The 16,186-nt window shown below is 38.4% G+C and overlaps 1 protein-coding gene across 2 annotated transcripts in view; it reads left to right on the top strand.

Moving 5' to 3' along the window:
• PRKG2 (protein kinase cGMP-dependent 2) overlaps window positions 1–16,186 on the top strand; it is a gene marked incomplete at its 5' end in the record, with an annotated part of 83,431 nt that overhangs the window by 63,540 nt on the left and 3,705 nt on the right. For both annotated transcript variants that reach the window (XM_079920507.1, XM_079920506.1), the window contains 3 exons: window positions 5,799–5,962; window positions 9,466–9,588; window positions 10,578–10,640. In XM_079920507.1, the coding sequence (XP_079776633.1) occupies window positions 5,799–5,962; window positions 9,466–9,588; window positions 10,578–10,640 (350 nt within the window). The remainder of the gene's footprint in view (window positions 1–5,798; window positions 5,963–9,465; window positions 9,589–10,577; window positions 10,641–16,186) is intronic.

Below are 16,186 nucleotides of genomic sequence, written 5' to 3'. Positions count from 1 at the left end.
AGCCGATTTGAAGTTGGCAGAACCCTAAGATGGAAGGATCCCGCGTCCCTGAACCACTACTTGGAGGAGATTTCCCTGCTGCTCAGGAAAACCCATTATGTGAGGAAGAAGTAAATTAATGGAGAGTGTAAGCTTCTGTACTTTCTTGGATATCTTTGTTGCAGTAGCTAGCATTACTCTAATTAACTCAGAAAAATGTATTAGGTTTAAAAATAGAAAGACTCAACATCCTAAAGGTATTGATACTTTGCAAAATGATCTGCAGATTTGATCCATTTCCAGTGGAATTCCAGCAGAGCTTTCCATGAAGCTTGGCAAGCTGATTCTAAAGTTTATACAGACTGATCAAAGGCCAAGAATAGCCAAGACATTTCTGAGGGCAAACAAGAACATGGGAGGGAACTCTCTCAGATATCAGAACTAATTATAATGCTGTAGCTCAAAATAATTGCTAATGGGAGGTTGCAAGTTAAAACCACAGTGATTTTATACTTACAGATGGCAAAAAATAAAAGTTGATGTCACTAAAGGATGGTGAGGATGTAGGACAGTAGGAACTCTTTACCACTGCTGTTGGTAAAGGGGTAGGTAATATAGGACCTAAGGAAAATAATTTGACAATAAGCAGTGAGGTTGAACATACCATGTCTTTGACCCAGAAATTCTACCTTCTTACACATGTCCAGTAGGCAAGATGGGAAATGATGTTAATAGAAGCTTTTTGTGTGATAACACGCTATTGGATATAAGACAAATTTCCATCAACGGCGTAAAGGACAAAAACTTCACACCATTTACAGCATGTTCTTTCAGTGGCGTATGATACAGCAATGTAAGTGTACTGCAAAATGGATTAAATTCAAAAATATGATTTTAAGTGAAAAAAGGCAGTTTGCCCAAGAATAGATAAGATTTATCTAAAAATTTTAAAAATGAGAACTATATATCATGTAAGGATATTAGATATGCGGGAAAATTAGAAATGAAGGCAAGCAAATGATAAACACAAAAAGTCAGGGTAATGGTGACCTCTTGGCAAGGGGTAGAAGGACAGTGTGGAAGGAGCACAGAGGGCTTCTGCATTGGTTCTGTTCTAATTATTAAACTGGTGGTGGATACTGGGGTGTTTTTATTCTCATACTTTATAACTTGAATGTATGTCACATTATTTTACATGTGTCAAGTATTTCTTAACTTGAAAAATAAAAGTAATCATTGACTCTAACTATATTCTTTTTGACAGACCGTTATTAGCTGTACTTATTAAGTGACAATTAAACTTTTCCCACTAACATGCTTTTTATGTTGCCTTTTCCCTTAAAAATCTACTTACTAATGAATTTACCTGTAATGTGAAGGTTCCTTTGGAACCTGGTTTCAGTCTCATCTTAAGTCTCCATGACCTTGCTAGACTTTAATTTTGTCATCTTCAACATTGAGATATAGTCCCTAACTCATAAAGTTGTTGTGAAGATTATACATGTACATCTTATTGAAACGGATGTTAACAGTTATGTCTTCATTCAGATTCTTTCATCAAACACATGTTGACCATCTGCTGTGCTACAGATGCTGTAGGGGGTACAAAATGAATAGGATGTAATACCTCTCCTCCAGGAGCTAGATTTATTCACACACAACTAGACAGTGCTACCGTAGGGGAGGTCATTGTGGAATAGAAACTGTTAAAGAAGCTCAAAGAGAAAGGAATTGGTTCTGTAAATTCAAGGGAGGCTTCAAGGAGGCGGCGGCCTGTGAGTTGAGCCCCCAGTGATCTGATTTTTTTTGTTTGCTCTCGTGTATGCAAAGCTCCCCATCATCGTTCCCACTTTCCACTAAACACTCTAAGTATTTCAGGTGAGTCACCACAGTCACCTAAAGAATGGTGTGTGGCTGTGAAGGCCTCGTCTGTACCATACCTTTGCCTGTCTCACTTGCTCTTGCCTCCAGTGGAAGCCATCCACAGTTGTCCGTTTTAGTAGATGGACCTTAGTATCACAGGGACATGAAATCCTCCTTAGTTGTTGGTGGATAGGATAAATAGATTCCACTTTACCTTTGTCTAGACTCGGGCAAAGTAAGGGCCCTAAAAATGCCACATAAATATTTTTTTGGGGAATGTTATGTCTCCATGAATCATCTGGCTTAATTAGACTGGTCCTTTTGTATCCTTTTTTATGTGACCAAGAGAACCAGTAGCTGACAAATTTACTGACCCAGAGAGAAACTTCTGGGAAAAAGCTAATACTTACCGGATACCAGCTCCAGCAAGCCACAGCGCTAATTTTTCTTTCTGAATGAACCAATCATTGCTTCAGATATAGAAGCATCTTACAACCTTCTGGTGTGTTAAAATCTTTGGAGACAATGTTTTTAAGCTTTCAGCATAATGTAAGCTGTCTTTCATAATGGGAATTTAATAGAGACAAGGGAAAACCTGTGTTCAGCTTCTCCAGAGATTCTTCTTGAAAGCTCAGTCCTTCTAGGAAAAAAATTTTTTAAAGGGAAGGTGTCTATTTTCTTATCTTCTAGAATGAGCCCTTTGAAACATTAGCCAAGCCATGCATACCCCTTCTCTACCGCTGGAGGCTACCCCTCCAATGGCCTCCTAGAAAACAAATCTGAAACTCTTTCTATGGTTTACTAGACCACTCCACAATCTGCCCTCACTTCCTGCCACTTCCCGTCATACACTAGGGCCCAGACGCAGTGGCCTTCTTGCCAATCCTTGATCTTCACCTCGCACGTTCCCAAAGGTTAGGGCCTTTGTGCTAGCTCTTTATCTGTCAGAATCATCCTTGCTCAGATTTTTACAGAGCTCTCATTCTTATTTCATGCAGATTTCTGCTCCAATCTGCTCAAATGCTACCTCCTCAGAAAGACTTTTCTGATCACCCCATTTAAAGTATAATTCCTGTTGATCTCAGTACCTAACTGCTGTATGTTTCTCCATTGCATATATCACTATTTGGCAATATTACATATGCTATGATATATTTTTTTACTTTTTTATTGAAGTATAGTTGATTTACGATGTGTTACTTTCAGGTGTACAACAAAGTCATTCAGTTATATATATACATAGGTATACATGTATACACACACACACACACACATATATATATATATATATATATATACATTCTTTTTCAGATTCTTTTCCCCATGGGTTATTACATAATATCGAGTATAGTTCCCTGTGCTACACAGTAGGTCCTTGTTGGTTATATGATATTATATTTTTTATGCATGTTCTCCTCTTTCTCTTAAATGTAAGCTCTAAGAAGACTGGGGACTTTGTCTGTACCCTGGTGATTGGTACATAATGGTTTTCAATAAATATTCATTGAATGAACAAAGGAAAGAACTTACATTTCTATTGACTAGAAGATAAAGGGTTAAAGAAAAGATTGAGGCTTCATGGTGGTATCCATGCTGGTACAAGACAGAGGTAGTGTGAATTTTTATAGAAAATACACAGAACTTCACATTAGAAGATCTGGGACCTTCTATATTTGGCACATGACTTTGAATAGGTCTGAGCATCAATTTCCTCCAACCAAATGGATTAGACTAAAGTTGATAAGATCAAAGGAGATAAAGGAAGTGGTAAGTTTTCATAAATCTTAAAATCTTAATATAATTATTGCCATCTCTTTGGGTCAATATGTAAATACAAAAGCAAAATCAGGTACTCAAATTAAAATTTCTTACTTTCAGAACTAGAAAAGCTCTCCTAAACATCTAATGAACTTCCAGTCATCCTTACATGGGAAACTTAAGTGCAGTTTAAAAAATGAGTTGAAGGGCTGTTACAGAACTACAAAATATAATATTTCCATACATGCATGGATGCAAATGAAATTATAAGCATTGCTTTCTTGTTTCTTAAATTTCAGTCTTTATAAAATTAGCTAAGATTTTCATATTGGTTCTTTACCTGAGGAATAAGTAGATATGCTAATTTCAGCTAGTTACAAATTTTAATTTCATAATATTCCCAGCCATCTCTTAGGTACAATCTTTGTGAGTCATTCTGTGTAGATAAAAGAAAAGAACAAAAGCCCACTTCAAATTAGGTTGTTTAAATTCCCTTTTTTCTAATAAGGATATCCTTGCTGTTATGTGATAAATACCAAAAAGGCTTAGTAAAAAGGTAAATTTCTAAGAGATTTTTAAACATATGACAAATGTTTTAAATATTAATATTTGAATAAATAAATGAGGGCTAGATTTTATAGTTCACTGATTCATAATTTTTTAAGTGAGGGTCTATTTTGATGTGTTAACCTGATTTATTTAATTTTTTTAGCCATGATTATTGCCATATTATTGAGATAGTCCATGTATAATGAATCTATTAAAATGTGCATGTTGAAGCCCAGCTATAATTTATGTGTCTGTTTACTTGGAGGTGGAGGGTGGTTTTACTAAAATAATATCTTTATGTATTGGAGATGAAAAGTACATGCTAAATCGCCCCTGTGGAAGGAAACCAACTTTGTTTTGCAGGGCAGGACTTCAGTCATATACACTGCCTCGATTTAATGAGCGGGTCTTCTGTTGCTCCAGCTTTCTTTCCTGTCTTTATTCAGTTCACGGAGTTCATTGAATAGAGTCTCAGAGAAGTGGAAGAGCCTATCCTGAAAAGACAGAAGAGGGTAGCACCCATTCATCACGCTGGGAGAGCTCCTAATCCTCAGTCAGTGCTGAGCTCAGATGTCACTTCTTTTTTTTTTTTTTGCGGTACGCGGGCCTCTCACCGCTGTGGCCTCTCCCGTTGCGGAGCACAGGCTCCGGACGCGCAGGCTCAGCGGGCCCAGCCGCTCCGCAGCATGTGGGATCTTCCCGGACCGGGGCACGAACCCGTGTCCCCTGCATCGGCAGGAGGACTCTCAACCACTGCGCCACCAGGGAAGCCCCAGATGTCACTTCTTAATGACGTCTTTCCCCACCATCTTCTCCCTAATGTTCCAGAATTCTATGTCTTTTGGCTCTTTGAGTTTATACTTAGCATAATCTTCTACTATATCCTGTCTCACATGGCAGTTTTTTAATCACATCTGTTTAAGTATTCCCAGTACTCTGAGCTTCTCCTAGTCAACACTGTATCTGTAGCACAGAGCCTGGCCTATTGTGAGTGCTGACAGTATTTTTGCAGAATAAATAAGTTAACGCAAGTGCTGCCACCCTGAGAGAGACTGAGGGTGTACAGAGTTCAGCCAAAGTTGAGATGGGATGATCCTTGCTTTTACTTTGGACTGCCAACATTTAGAGGGTGCAGACATTGTACATAAAGGTTTTTAAAGACTGTCCAGAATTTTAAGCCCCTCTTCTTCTCAACGACGGTCCCTTTCCCAAACTCTCAATTCTGCTATCATTCTTCCTTTTATGATGAAGCTCAAAGGGCGCAAGTGTCTATCACTTCCCCCTTCTCTCTTCTTGCCAATGAATACCACTATTGATTTGCAAGTTACTTGTCTGCTTGCCCTGAACTTCACCTTGGTTATAAGGGTCTCTCCTTGCTAAACCATCCCTCTCATCCTCGTGGGCGTAGAGGTGTGTGCATGGAATTTTCTCCAATGTAACGAGATTTACACCTGGCCCTGCAAAAGAATAAATGAGAGGGTCAGTGGAGAGTGTGTGTGTGTGTGTGTGTGTGTGTGTGTGTGTGTGTGTGTGTGTGTGGTGTGAAGGGCAGGGTGGAGGTGTTGAAAGAAGATTGAAGAAGTTAGAGGAAGACAAAGAAGAATGTGAGTTTTACGGTCTCTGAAAATTTCTTTGATCTTCTTTTCCAGGTTGACTTTGGATTTGCTAAGAAAATAGGATCTGGACAGAAAACATGGACATTCTGTGGAACTCCCGAGTACGTAGCTCCTGAAGTCATTCTCAACAAAGGACATGACTTCAGTGTGGATTTTTGGTCCCTGGGAATTCTAGTATATGAGCTCCTCACGGGCAAGTAAGTACCTTGTGTTTTGTCTCTTCTTTAGAGAAGTGCAAAAATAACTTACTAATGATAAAAAATATATAATTTAAGAATTTAACATTTTGGAAGTGTTTTTGATTAAGCATGATGCCTTTTCCTCTTCACATTATGTCATATATAACATGCTTTCTAGCTTGTAACATGGTGAAAAGATTCAGGAAGGTGCAGGAAAGGAGTACAAAATTGCTATGGTTTACCTAGAGTGGCAAGGCCTGTTATTATAGTTAATATATCAAGTGTGTGAAGGTTTCGGGAATCCATCATAAAAATAAGAAAGGAAATTGAAGTTGTGGGCTGTTATTATTTCCTTGTATTTTTTTTTTTGTAGTTGAGAAAATAGCAATCATAATTCCATTAAATCCATTGATCAACTAAATTTAGCCGTGTTCTTCCATTTTCCCAATAAATCATTAACCAGAAATGCTGAAAGAAGGCAACATTGCTGGATTTAAATTTTAATCCCCTTGTCAACTGCTTTCTAGAGGTGCTAATGAACAGAGACAAGACACAGCAGGAGTTTTACAAGTTAAAATTGGATTGCCATTCCTGAAGCGATTAAAGGGCTGTATTAATGAATCCAGGATCCCAAATATTCAACCTGCCTGCACACACATACACACTTATACACACACATGTACACACACATATTACCTCACATCTGTAAAGCCCTTGACAGCTTACAAAGCACTTACATGTGTATTATCTAATTTTGTTTTCACAAGCTTGTATGGAAGTTAAAGCAGGAATTGTTTATTATCTTATGATTTAAATTTGTATTATGATTATTTTATGATTTAAATCTTATAGATTAGAAAACGGGGTCAGAGAGCTACTTGCCTAAGATCAAGGATTTAATCTCAGGTCTTCTGACTCTAAATATGACACACTTTTCATTAAACACGTGTGCCTTATACATAAGAGTTTTTTAATATAATGCATGGCTGTATAGACAGGATTCAGATCAGGTAGTTTTCTTTCTGGTTTTCTACCTCCATTTCTCATTAACTGATTTGGTCATTCTTTTAAGCCTTTACAACCAAATATTCTCAGTCTTGATGTCAGGGAGGATTTGCATTTGAAATGGCATAAGAAATGCTGGAATGAGCCCAGTGACGGGGATTCCAGTCTCAACACCTGCGTTACAAAAGGAGAGTTTTGTAGAATCTTCTTGAACTTTTTACACTGCAGATTTCAATGTTGGGTTACCCATGGCTCCATTCTTTTTCCTTGTCCACATGAAAGATTATTTGAGGACTTCCCTGGTGGCGCAGTGGTTGAGAGTCCGCCTGCCGATGCAGGGGACATGGGTTCGTGCCCTGGTCCGGGAAGATCCCACATGCCGCGGAGCGGCTGGGCCCATGAGCCACGGCCGCTGAGCCTGCGCATCCGGAGCCTGTGCTCCGCAACGGGAGAGGCCACAACAGTGAGAGGCCCGTGTACCACAAAAAAAAAAAAAAAAAAAAAAAAAAAAAAGATTATTTGATATCTGTAATCATTTTCAAATATTCATTGCTTAAGATTTTGAAGTAAAAAAGAGAAAAATTTCCAGGTAATCATTCAGAGATAAAGTTGATTAAGGTCTCAGGACACAAGGATTTCTATTTCAAGAGTTTGTTTCCTCATCCCTGGAAAATTTGTCAGCTGCATTTCTAAGACATTCATGATGGCTCTTGTAGGTAACTGGAGAATATGCATTTCAGTCTTCATCAGCTGGAATAAATTGTCACAAGAAGTAGGGAAATAAAGTGAGAGAATAAGGAAGGGGAAAAAAATCCTCAATAACTTGGAGTTGCTGAAGTGACCTTGAGCTGTCATTGAAGAAGGTGCAAAATTGCTGTTATAAAGGCTTTCGGGGTAGAGCGTGAGAAAAGTTCATTTTAAATGCCCTAAAGTCAGGAGGTAAAACAAAAGAACTAAAAAACCAAAACAAAACAAAACGCAACCTACTTGTAAATATATAAATAAGTTGAAGGAATTGTAGCAATGGTTTTTGTTTTCTACCTCATTTTCTTTTCAAGTGAAACATAGATTATTGAAAAGTTGGTGCAACGGACTTGTTTCAGGTTCATTACCAAGAGTGGGAACTCTCGGTATCCAAAGGTCTCAAGCGTGACCAAGGTACAACAGAGTCATTCATGAAAATCATCTTTAATTTTCAAAAATTAAATGATACAATAGAATAGGTATGAAAGTGTTTTTAAAAGCAGAGTCCATGCATGAACGTGTTATCCAAACCCAGTGGTTAATTTCCAGTGCTTTCTTACTCGTCTTAGCAACAGTTGCCTTGAAATTCTCTCTTCGTGGTTTCTAGGACCTCCCTTTCTCTCATTTCTCTTCCCATGCTAGAGGCTCCAGCTCAGTGTCTGTTGCTGGATTCTTCTTGTCATCCTGACCTTCTTCAGTGGTCATCGGGCCACTTCAGTCCTTGACCTCTTTCCTACCCACTCACTCCTTGGGTGATAACATCAAGCCCTATGCCCTGTAGATACTGTCTGATGACTCCCCGGAATCATACCTCCAGCCCTAACCTCTTCCCTGAATGTCAGACTCATAAATGTAACTGTCTGCTTAGCATCTCTATTTGGATGTTCAAGATGCAACTCGATTCTCTTCCTCAGAACCTGCTCTGAACCTGCGCACCCCCAGCCTAACCTCCACACCAGTCTTAGTAAACAGTATCTCCGTTCCATAGGTCAAAACACTTCAGTATCCTTCTTGAACCCTTTCTTTCTCCTGCATACCACATTCACCCCAGTAGCAAATCCTGTTGACTTTATGCCATCGAAATAATCCAGAATCCCACCATTTCTCACCACCTTCACCACTACCGTTCGAGTCCAGGCTACCAGGCCTGCCTTCCCCCACCGCTAGTACCATCACAGTTTATTTTCAACACATTTTTAAAAAGCTTACTCTGACTTCTGTAAATTAGATCACCTGACCTGAGAGTATTCCCAGGTCCTTCCCGTAGCCCGCTAGATCGAGATGACCATGCTGCCCTCACCTCTTACACTCTCTCCTGCTTCCTCACTCCACCAGCAACACTGCCCTCCTTTCTGTTCCAAGAACGACCCATGTCCACTCCTGACTCCTGGCCTTTGTACTTGCTGTCTTGGAATCCCTTGCCTGTTTGGCTCATTCACTCCCACCTCTGCTCAACTGCCAACATATGAGAGATGCTTTTCCTATCCACTGTGTCTAAATAAAACCACACCTCCTCTCTCTCACTCTCTGCCCTCCCCTTTATTTTTCTTTTTAGTGATTATCACCACTTGACAGATTACCTCTGTGTGTATGTGTGTGCGCGTGTGTGTGTGTACTTTGTTAAGTGATATGAAATTATTTTCTAGCATATATCCAGATTTGCTATAAAACAACTCATGAGAGGGAAGGAGGGAGGGAAAAAAAGAAAAGAAATTTAGTTGTAAATGTGTCTCAGATGCTGGTCCTAGTGTCCTATTTTGGCTTTTCTCTAGCCCGCCCTTTTCTGGGGTTGACCAAATGATGACCTACAATTTGATTCTCAAAGGAATTGAAAAAATGGATTTTCCCAGAAAGATAACCAGACGACCTGAGGATTTGATTCGGAGGCTTTGCAGGTGAGAATGACTATTAAAAACCCCTTGTTCTTGGGGGAAGGTGTGAAGGCTTCTTATTTCTGCTGCCACACATTTTAAAGTTAGGTGTATATTTACTTTTTGTACTTTTCTATGTAGTTAAATTATATTTAATGAAAATCATTTTCTATTTTGCCGTCTGTGCTAGAAGTTTGAGTTTCCTTCATGTAATACACAGTACCTACTCATAGTTTAAAAGAGATGCAGATTGTTCAGATTATCTTTGAGAATCATCTTTGTTAGAGGAAAATAGAACCACAAAACTTAGCTTAATAAAAGAGTAGTTTACAGCATTGTTATTTTGAGAGAAAATTAGTGGCGATGATAAAGTGTTACTGTATGTCCTCTTTCAATCTTCATTAAAAAAAAAAGTACTCCTATTTTAAATTACTCCAAATTTCTACTTACCACTAAAAATAATTTATTGGAGAACAGAAGACTTCTAGAATTTTGTTTAAGCTTCATTTTGTTGCAGTTTTCTTGCACACTTGAACTTTTTTAAAAGCTTTGAAATTTAGTAAATTTAGAACATGAAACCTAGCTGTGAGTTGCCCACAGAAATTTCTGCATGCTTCTAAAATTTCAGCTCTGTTGTAAATGGTTCTCTAAAGCTTTCCATGGTTCCCTTAGCAGACTTGGTAAGGTGGCATTGTCCTGTTCTTTTAAGCATTTATTCATAGCTCATTTAAAGCACTGGGAGATACCTATATCTATATATCTGTATGTATATACCTATATCTATATATTGGGATATATAGATATTGAATACATATATTCATATTCCTGACTGTAATTTGACTGTGGCTCCCCCAGAGGGGGCATGTGTTTTCCATCTCCTGTATTCTCAGATGTGCCTGGTCTATGAATATTGTTGACAAAATGAATGAATGAATAAAGAAAAATTGTTAAATTTTAATGTAAAATTCACTCAAACATAATTATTATAAATTGACTTAAAATTTTTATTTTAGGCAAAATCCAACAGAAAGACTAGGAAATCTGAAGAATGGAATCAATGACATTAAGAAACACAGGTACATAGTTACTTCTTTGCCCAGAAAAATCTAGAAATTTATTTTTAAAGTGTGGTAATCTTGAAGCTTCTCTCAGTCTGTAAAGATCCCTACACAGATGATCAAGTTTTCCTTTTTGGTGCTTTATTTTTAATTTGTGTTTTACTAGCTGCGATGAAGTTATAAAACAAATTACAAAATCACATATTCAAGTTATAGCAACTTAGCTTTTTATCTGCTGTAATCTCCATTATTTTTTAATATTAACTTGGATTCTATAAAGGAATCAAGTTCTAATTTTGACGTTTCATTTACAGTTAAAGTAGGGTAGTTATTGTTCTCAATATTCTAGAGAATGGATCAGCTAAACCAACTGTTAAATAGTATTCTACTTCAGTTTTAACTAATATTATATATTTATTTAAAATATAATTTTCCTTTGACCAGCTCTCCACATTTTGAAGCTTCCTATCGTATTTTACTTTTGGGGTAAAGTACATTGATTTCCACAAAACCTCAAACAGTGTTTTATCCTTATGTAATAGTCTAAAAAGCACCTTTTTCAGGTCTGTGAATTTCTAAAGCTGGTCTTTAAAACCATCAATAACTTCCATAATATAAACTCTCTGATTTCGTTCCATATGTGGAAGTTCAGGCCTTGGAGTTTTTTTTTTTTTTTTTTTTAAATCTATGCCTAGCTAAATCCTGCAATCCTTGAGATGTTTTGATTTTGCTTATGATTTACAGAAGTGAAACATCACCTATTGATAGTACAAAAAATAAATTTGAGAATTTCATTACTGAAAACCTTTGAGCACACTGCTGTGTTCACTTTCAGAAAGAAAAACACCTCTCAACATTTTATTCTTCTCTGGATATTTTTACTGAAGAATTAGGGGCACATCAACACAGTGTGAAAATAAAGGGAGAGATGCTGCTGAATAGAAACACTATCCGTTTTTCTGAACAGTAGTGGTGCAGCTCAAAAAAAAAAAAAAAAAAAAATCCCCAAGCTGCCAGCCCTGCTCTATCTATTCATGAACTTTCTTGAAATAAAGCCATGTATTCAACATTGTAAATTCATATCGGGCTCTGCCATAAGGATATATCAGGACGGGGATGGGGAAGCAGGGAGGGAGGAAGAGATGGAGACAGACACATCTGTGGATTTTATAGACATCAAAATACGTATTTTATTGTTCTTTGTCATCTTTTGGATTGTCTTTCGTGTAAAGCTCATTATTCGTCTTAGATTCCAATTTATCTCTCTTCCTATGTGCTGTTATCACAGTTTCTTTTCTCATGATAAAATGACACATAAACACACCATTCATATTGAACAAACAAGTGTCCAGTCAGTAAAAGTCCCCCCTTCCAATGTATTTCCTCTTTTATCTCATTAAAGAAGCATCTTCATGTTTGCTCTGGGGTAGGTGGGAAATAGAAGTGATATAATTGTTAACAGGTTCCCGTTTTATCTCTTACTTCTTATTTACCTGAGGCTCATTTAAATATAGCTGTCAAGTTGTGATTAGATGTACATGCAGATTCATGCTGAAGGATTTTCTCACTTCAGCATGGTAATGAAGAATTTTGAATTTCCTTCCCCATAGGGATTAATTTGCCCACTCTTCTTAACAGGGTGTTCTTTGCCAAGTAGCTGAAGCATACAGCTGAAGCTGCTGTGTGTAGGGCAGAGTTCACTAATAAGATGTACCAAATTTACACAGTGCCTTCCGGTGAGCTCAGGGAGATCAAAAACATTATTTCATCTGATTTTCATAGTGCTTCTTAGCATACAAAGATGGGGCACGGGGGTCTGAAAAATAGAACTCTCTTTGCTTTCAAATAGGAGTGTTCTATAGCCTTGCGTAAGTCTCCAAGGCACATATAGCTTCACTACCCAGTATATTCTTGTAATGTTTTTTTAAAAAAGCATTCTTTCTAAAATTTGCCATCAGATTTTCCCACTCCTCTCTAAAGTAAAACATCTTTTTTCCTTGGAGAGCCATTTACTTCAATTTTGTATTTAACAACAATACACTTAAACGTGGCATATTGTTATATGTTTGTTCAGTCTGTGTTAAATCATCTTTCTTAAAAATAGAGTTCCTCCCTCTCCTATTTATAAGTTAACTTATAAACTAGGTACCAATCATGTCTCCCAACACCTCTCTGAAAAGAGGGATAATATAGTTGTAGGGTACAATTAAATCTTTCCTGCTAGGTAGAGGAGTAATTTGTTTCAGGTCTCTTAATGTTACCTTTAATATTTCCAGTCTCTAGAATTTTACTCTCAAGAATAGCTACTACTCTTTTAAAAATGAAGAAGCAATTTATGTACAGTTGCTGCTAATATTTCTTTAGTGAATATTTTTCACACACGACTGCATGCTGGCACTTGGATTACTTAAAATGTGGTTAGTGTCAAAAAGGCCAGGTGTTAAGTGAATAACCACTCATGTTAAGTAAATATTGCCATAAGTCAAATTGTAACAAGTACTCAGCAAGAAATGCATAGGCTCTTTGATTCAGTAGAGTAACAGTAATGATTTTTATTAATATTTATGGAGTAGCATCTGGGTAGAGAGCATTGTAAAATATGTGAAAAGGAATTGTGTCAGTCATCGGTGGCAAAAGAAAAGAATCCACAGAACTGTGTGCCTAGAAATCCCTAAAAATGGAGCCTCGGTCTGTGCAAAGAAGGTGATGGGTGGATCATGGAGAGGACTTCTGTGGTTTTGCAGCAAGGACAATGGAAGTCATACATCTAGGATTGCTGTCTGACTCTCACTCTTTGCTTAGAGACTCAACAGTGTAGACCAAAATGTCACTTTGGGTTAAGAATGGCATCTGAAATGGAATGTACTAAGAGCCCGCCCTCTCTGTTTTTAGTACTTTTTCTCTTGCTAAGCTTAGACTTGGAATGAGAAATCCAGTCAAGGAGTGACCCAAAACCAACTCCACGAGAGGGAGGAGATTGAAAAAGGTAGAAAAGGGTAACTTCGGATACAGTTGACAGACCGATGAATACGAGGGCCTCCTAAAATCTCCCAGCCTTCATTCTGATACCTCCCACCACCACCCTGACCTATCACGCCCCCCACTGCGATCATTCTTCACATAGCAGCCAGAATCGTCTTCTGAAAACATATTTAGATTGCATCACTTCCTTATAACTTTCTACTGGCTTCCCGATAAGCATAAAATCTTGACTCCTTGTTGTGTTCTACAAGACCCTATAAGATCTGGCCTCTGGCTGGTTCTCAGACATCATATTTTTCTCTCGTTTCCCCTCCACTCACCACACTTCAGCTCATTCCTATCACTTTCTTCCATTCAGAAGGTCATTGCCACAAATCTTCCCATGGCTTCTCCCTTCTCTTCATTCTGGCCTCAATTCAAATATCACTTCTTCAGATAGCACCCTAGCTAAAAGCAGCACCTCCCAAGCCATCCGTATCCCAGTCATCATCCACCATTTTATTCTCTTTTATCTTCCTAGTACGTATTAGTATATGAAATTAATGTAAATGTTCATATTGTTTACTTTTTTGTTTGATTACTTGTCACCTCCTGCCAAAATAAAAATATCTTGAAAGCAGGGTCTTTGTTGTTTTTGATGCCTGGGACCAAGTTGACTTTCCATAAATTTTTGTTGGCTGGCAGACCTGACCTCAGTGTCCCAATAGAAAAGATCAGTGGATTTAAACAGTATTATTCCAGGTTCTTTATAAGATTCTGAGAGACACAGTACATTGTTTCTGTCTGAGAGGAGCAAGTCCTTCTCATTTCTGGTGTTGCATTTCCAGCTCACCAAGTCTGATACGTATCCTAAAGACCAGATCAGTCCTTCCTTTTAGATTAATAGTTTGGAAGCAATAAATGAAAGAACTTCATCTGGCCATCAGCCTTCTCTCATTACAGATAACTGTAAAATACTTTTTATCTTGGAGCCTCTTATATACATTTCACCAATAGCATCACCACCATGGCAGTGTGTTACTGTAAGACATGATAGTTAGAGGTCCTATGTAAGGGTGTTCTCTTGTAGAGTCATTCAGTTATTCAACAGACATTTATTGGAGCCCCTGTTTTGTGTCAAGTACTGTTGCAAGTGTTAGGGACACAGAAGGAAAGGAAACAGACAAAAACCCCTACTCTCATGGAGCTTGCATTCTAGTTGGAGAGAAAGAAAATAAAGAAAATAATTAAGTGTATAGTAGGTATATTAGAAGGCAGTAACTTATAAGGAGAGAAAATAAAGTATGGAAGGAGGATGGGAAGTACATGGGGGTGGGGTTGGGGAGGGGTTGCCATGTTAGACTGGATGGCCAATGAAGGCCTCTCTAAGAAGATGACCTTCGAGAAAATACCTGATGGTGTTGAGGAGACAGACCATGTGGAAATCTGGGGAAAGGACAATTCAGCTACAGGGGCTCAAGTGCAAGGGTCTTGAAGTGGGAACATCCCATGCTTGTTGGAAGAATGTTGAGGAGACAAAGGAGCAAAGAGAGAGAGAAAGAGAAAGGTAGGGCAGTGGCAGGGTGGGGGAAGGGTGGTGGTGGCAAGGGTGATAAGGCCTCTGGGTTTTAATAAAGACATGGTAATGACTTTGCCTTTTACACTGAGTGAAATTGGAAGCATTGGACAGTTTTGAACAAAGGCATGATGTGAACAAAGGCTGCAATGGCTGATGGCTTCAGGCAGGCAACATTTAGTGTTTACTGGAATGACAGGCAACAGTTTTTTTTGTCTGCAGTTGATACAGTGATTAGATTACTCTTTCAAGTTTTCCTCCAAACTTAAAATGTTGGAGGAAACATTTCCTCCAAATGACTTGCATTTTAAATGATCACCCTTGCTGGGCTGTTTCCCATGGACAAAAGCAGGAGGACCCGTTAGGATGTTATTATACTAATACAGGCAAGAAATAACTGTGGCTTGGCCCATGCTGGTAGAGTAGAGGTGTTGAGTATTGGCCAGGTTCTGAATACCAACGTATTTTGAACGTAACAGACTAGATTTACATATGGAGTGAGATAGGATGTGAGAGAAAGGATAACTCCAAAGTCTTTGGTTTGAGCAACTGGAAGAGTTGAGGGAAGTTCGTTGCAGAAAATTTGGAGCTTCAGTGTGGACCTGATACAGCTAGATGCCCGTTAGACATCCAGTGGGGAGATGGTGAATAGCACTTGTAGCTAGCAGCCTGTTAAGCAGTGTGTGTGTGTGTGTGTGTGTGTGTGTGTGTGTGTGTGTGTGTGTGTGGAGGGGGGCAGGGTGGTGGTGGAAATAGCAGTTTGGGAGTAATCAGTTTATACATGCTATTTAAAGCCACAAGACTGAATGAGATTTCCTAGAAAGTGGGAGTAGTTGGAAGAAGAGGTCCAAGGACTGAGCCCCAGAGCATGCCAACTTCCTATGGAAATAGCAATGGAAAATGAGAGAAAGCACCCAAGATGGTAAGAAGAAAGCCAGGACAAGGGCATGTCTCTGGCGCCAAGTGAAGAAAGTGTTTTGGGAAGTGTGAGTGATGAGCTGTGCTAAGAGTAAGATGAAAACTGAGA

Source organism: Stenella coeruleoalba (assembly GCF_951394435.1).
Source record: "Stenella coeruleoalba genome assembly, chromosome: 4".
Lineage (NCBI taxonomy): Eukaryota > Metazoa > Chordata > Mammalia > Artiodactyla > Delphinidae > Stenella > Stenella coeruleoalba.
This window is presented reverse-complemented; position numbering and strand designations above follow the sequence as displayed.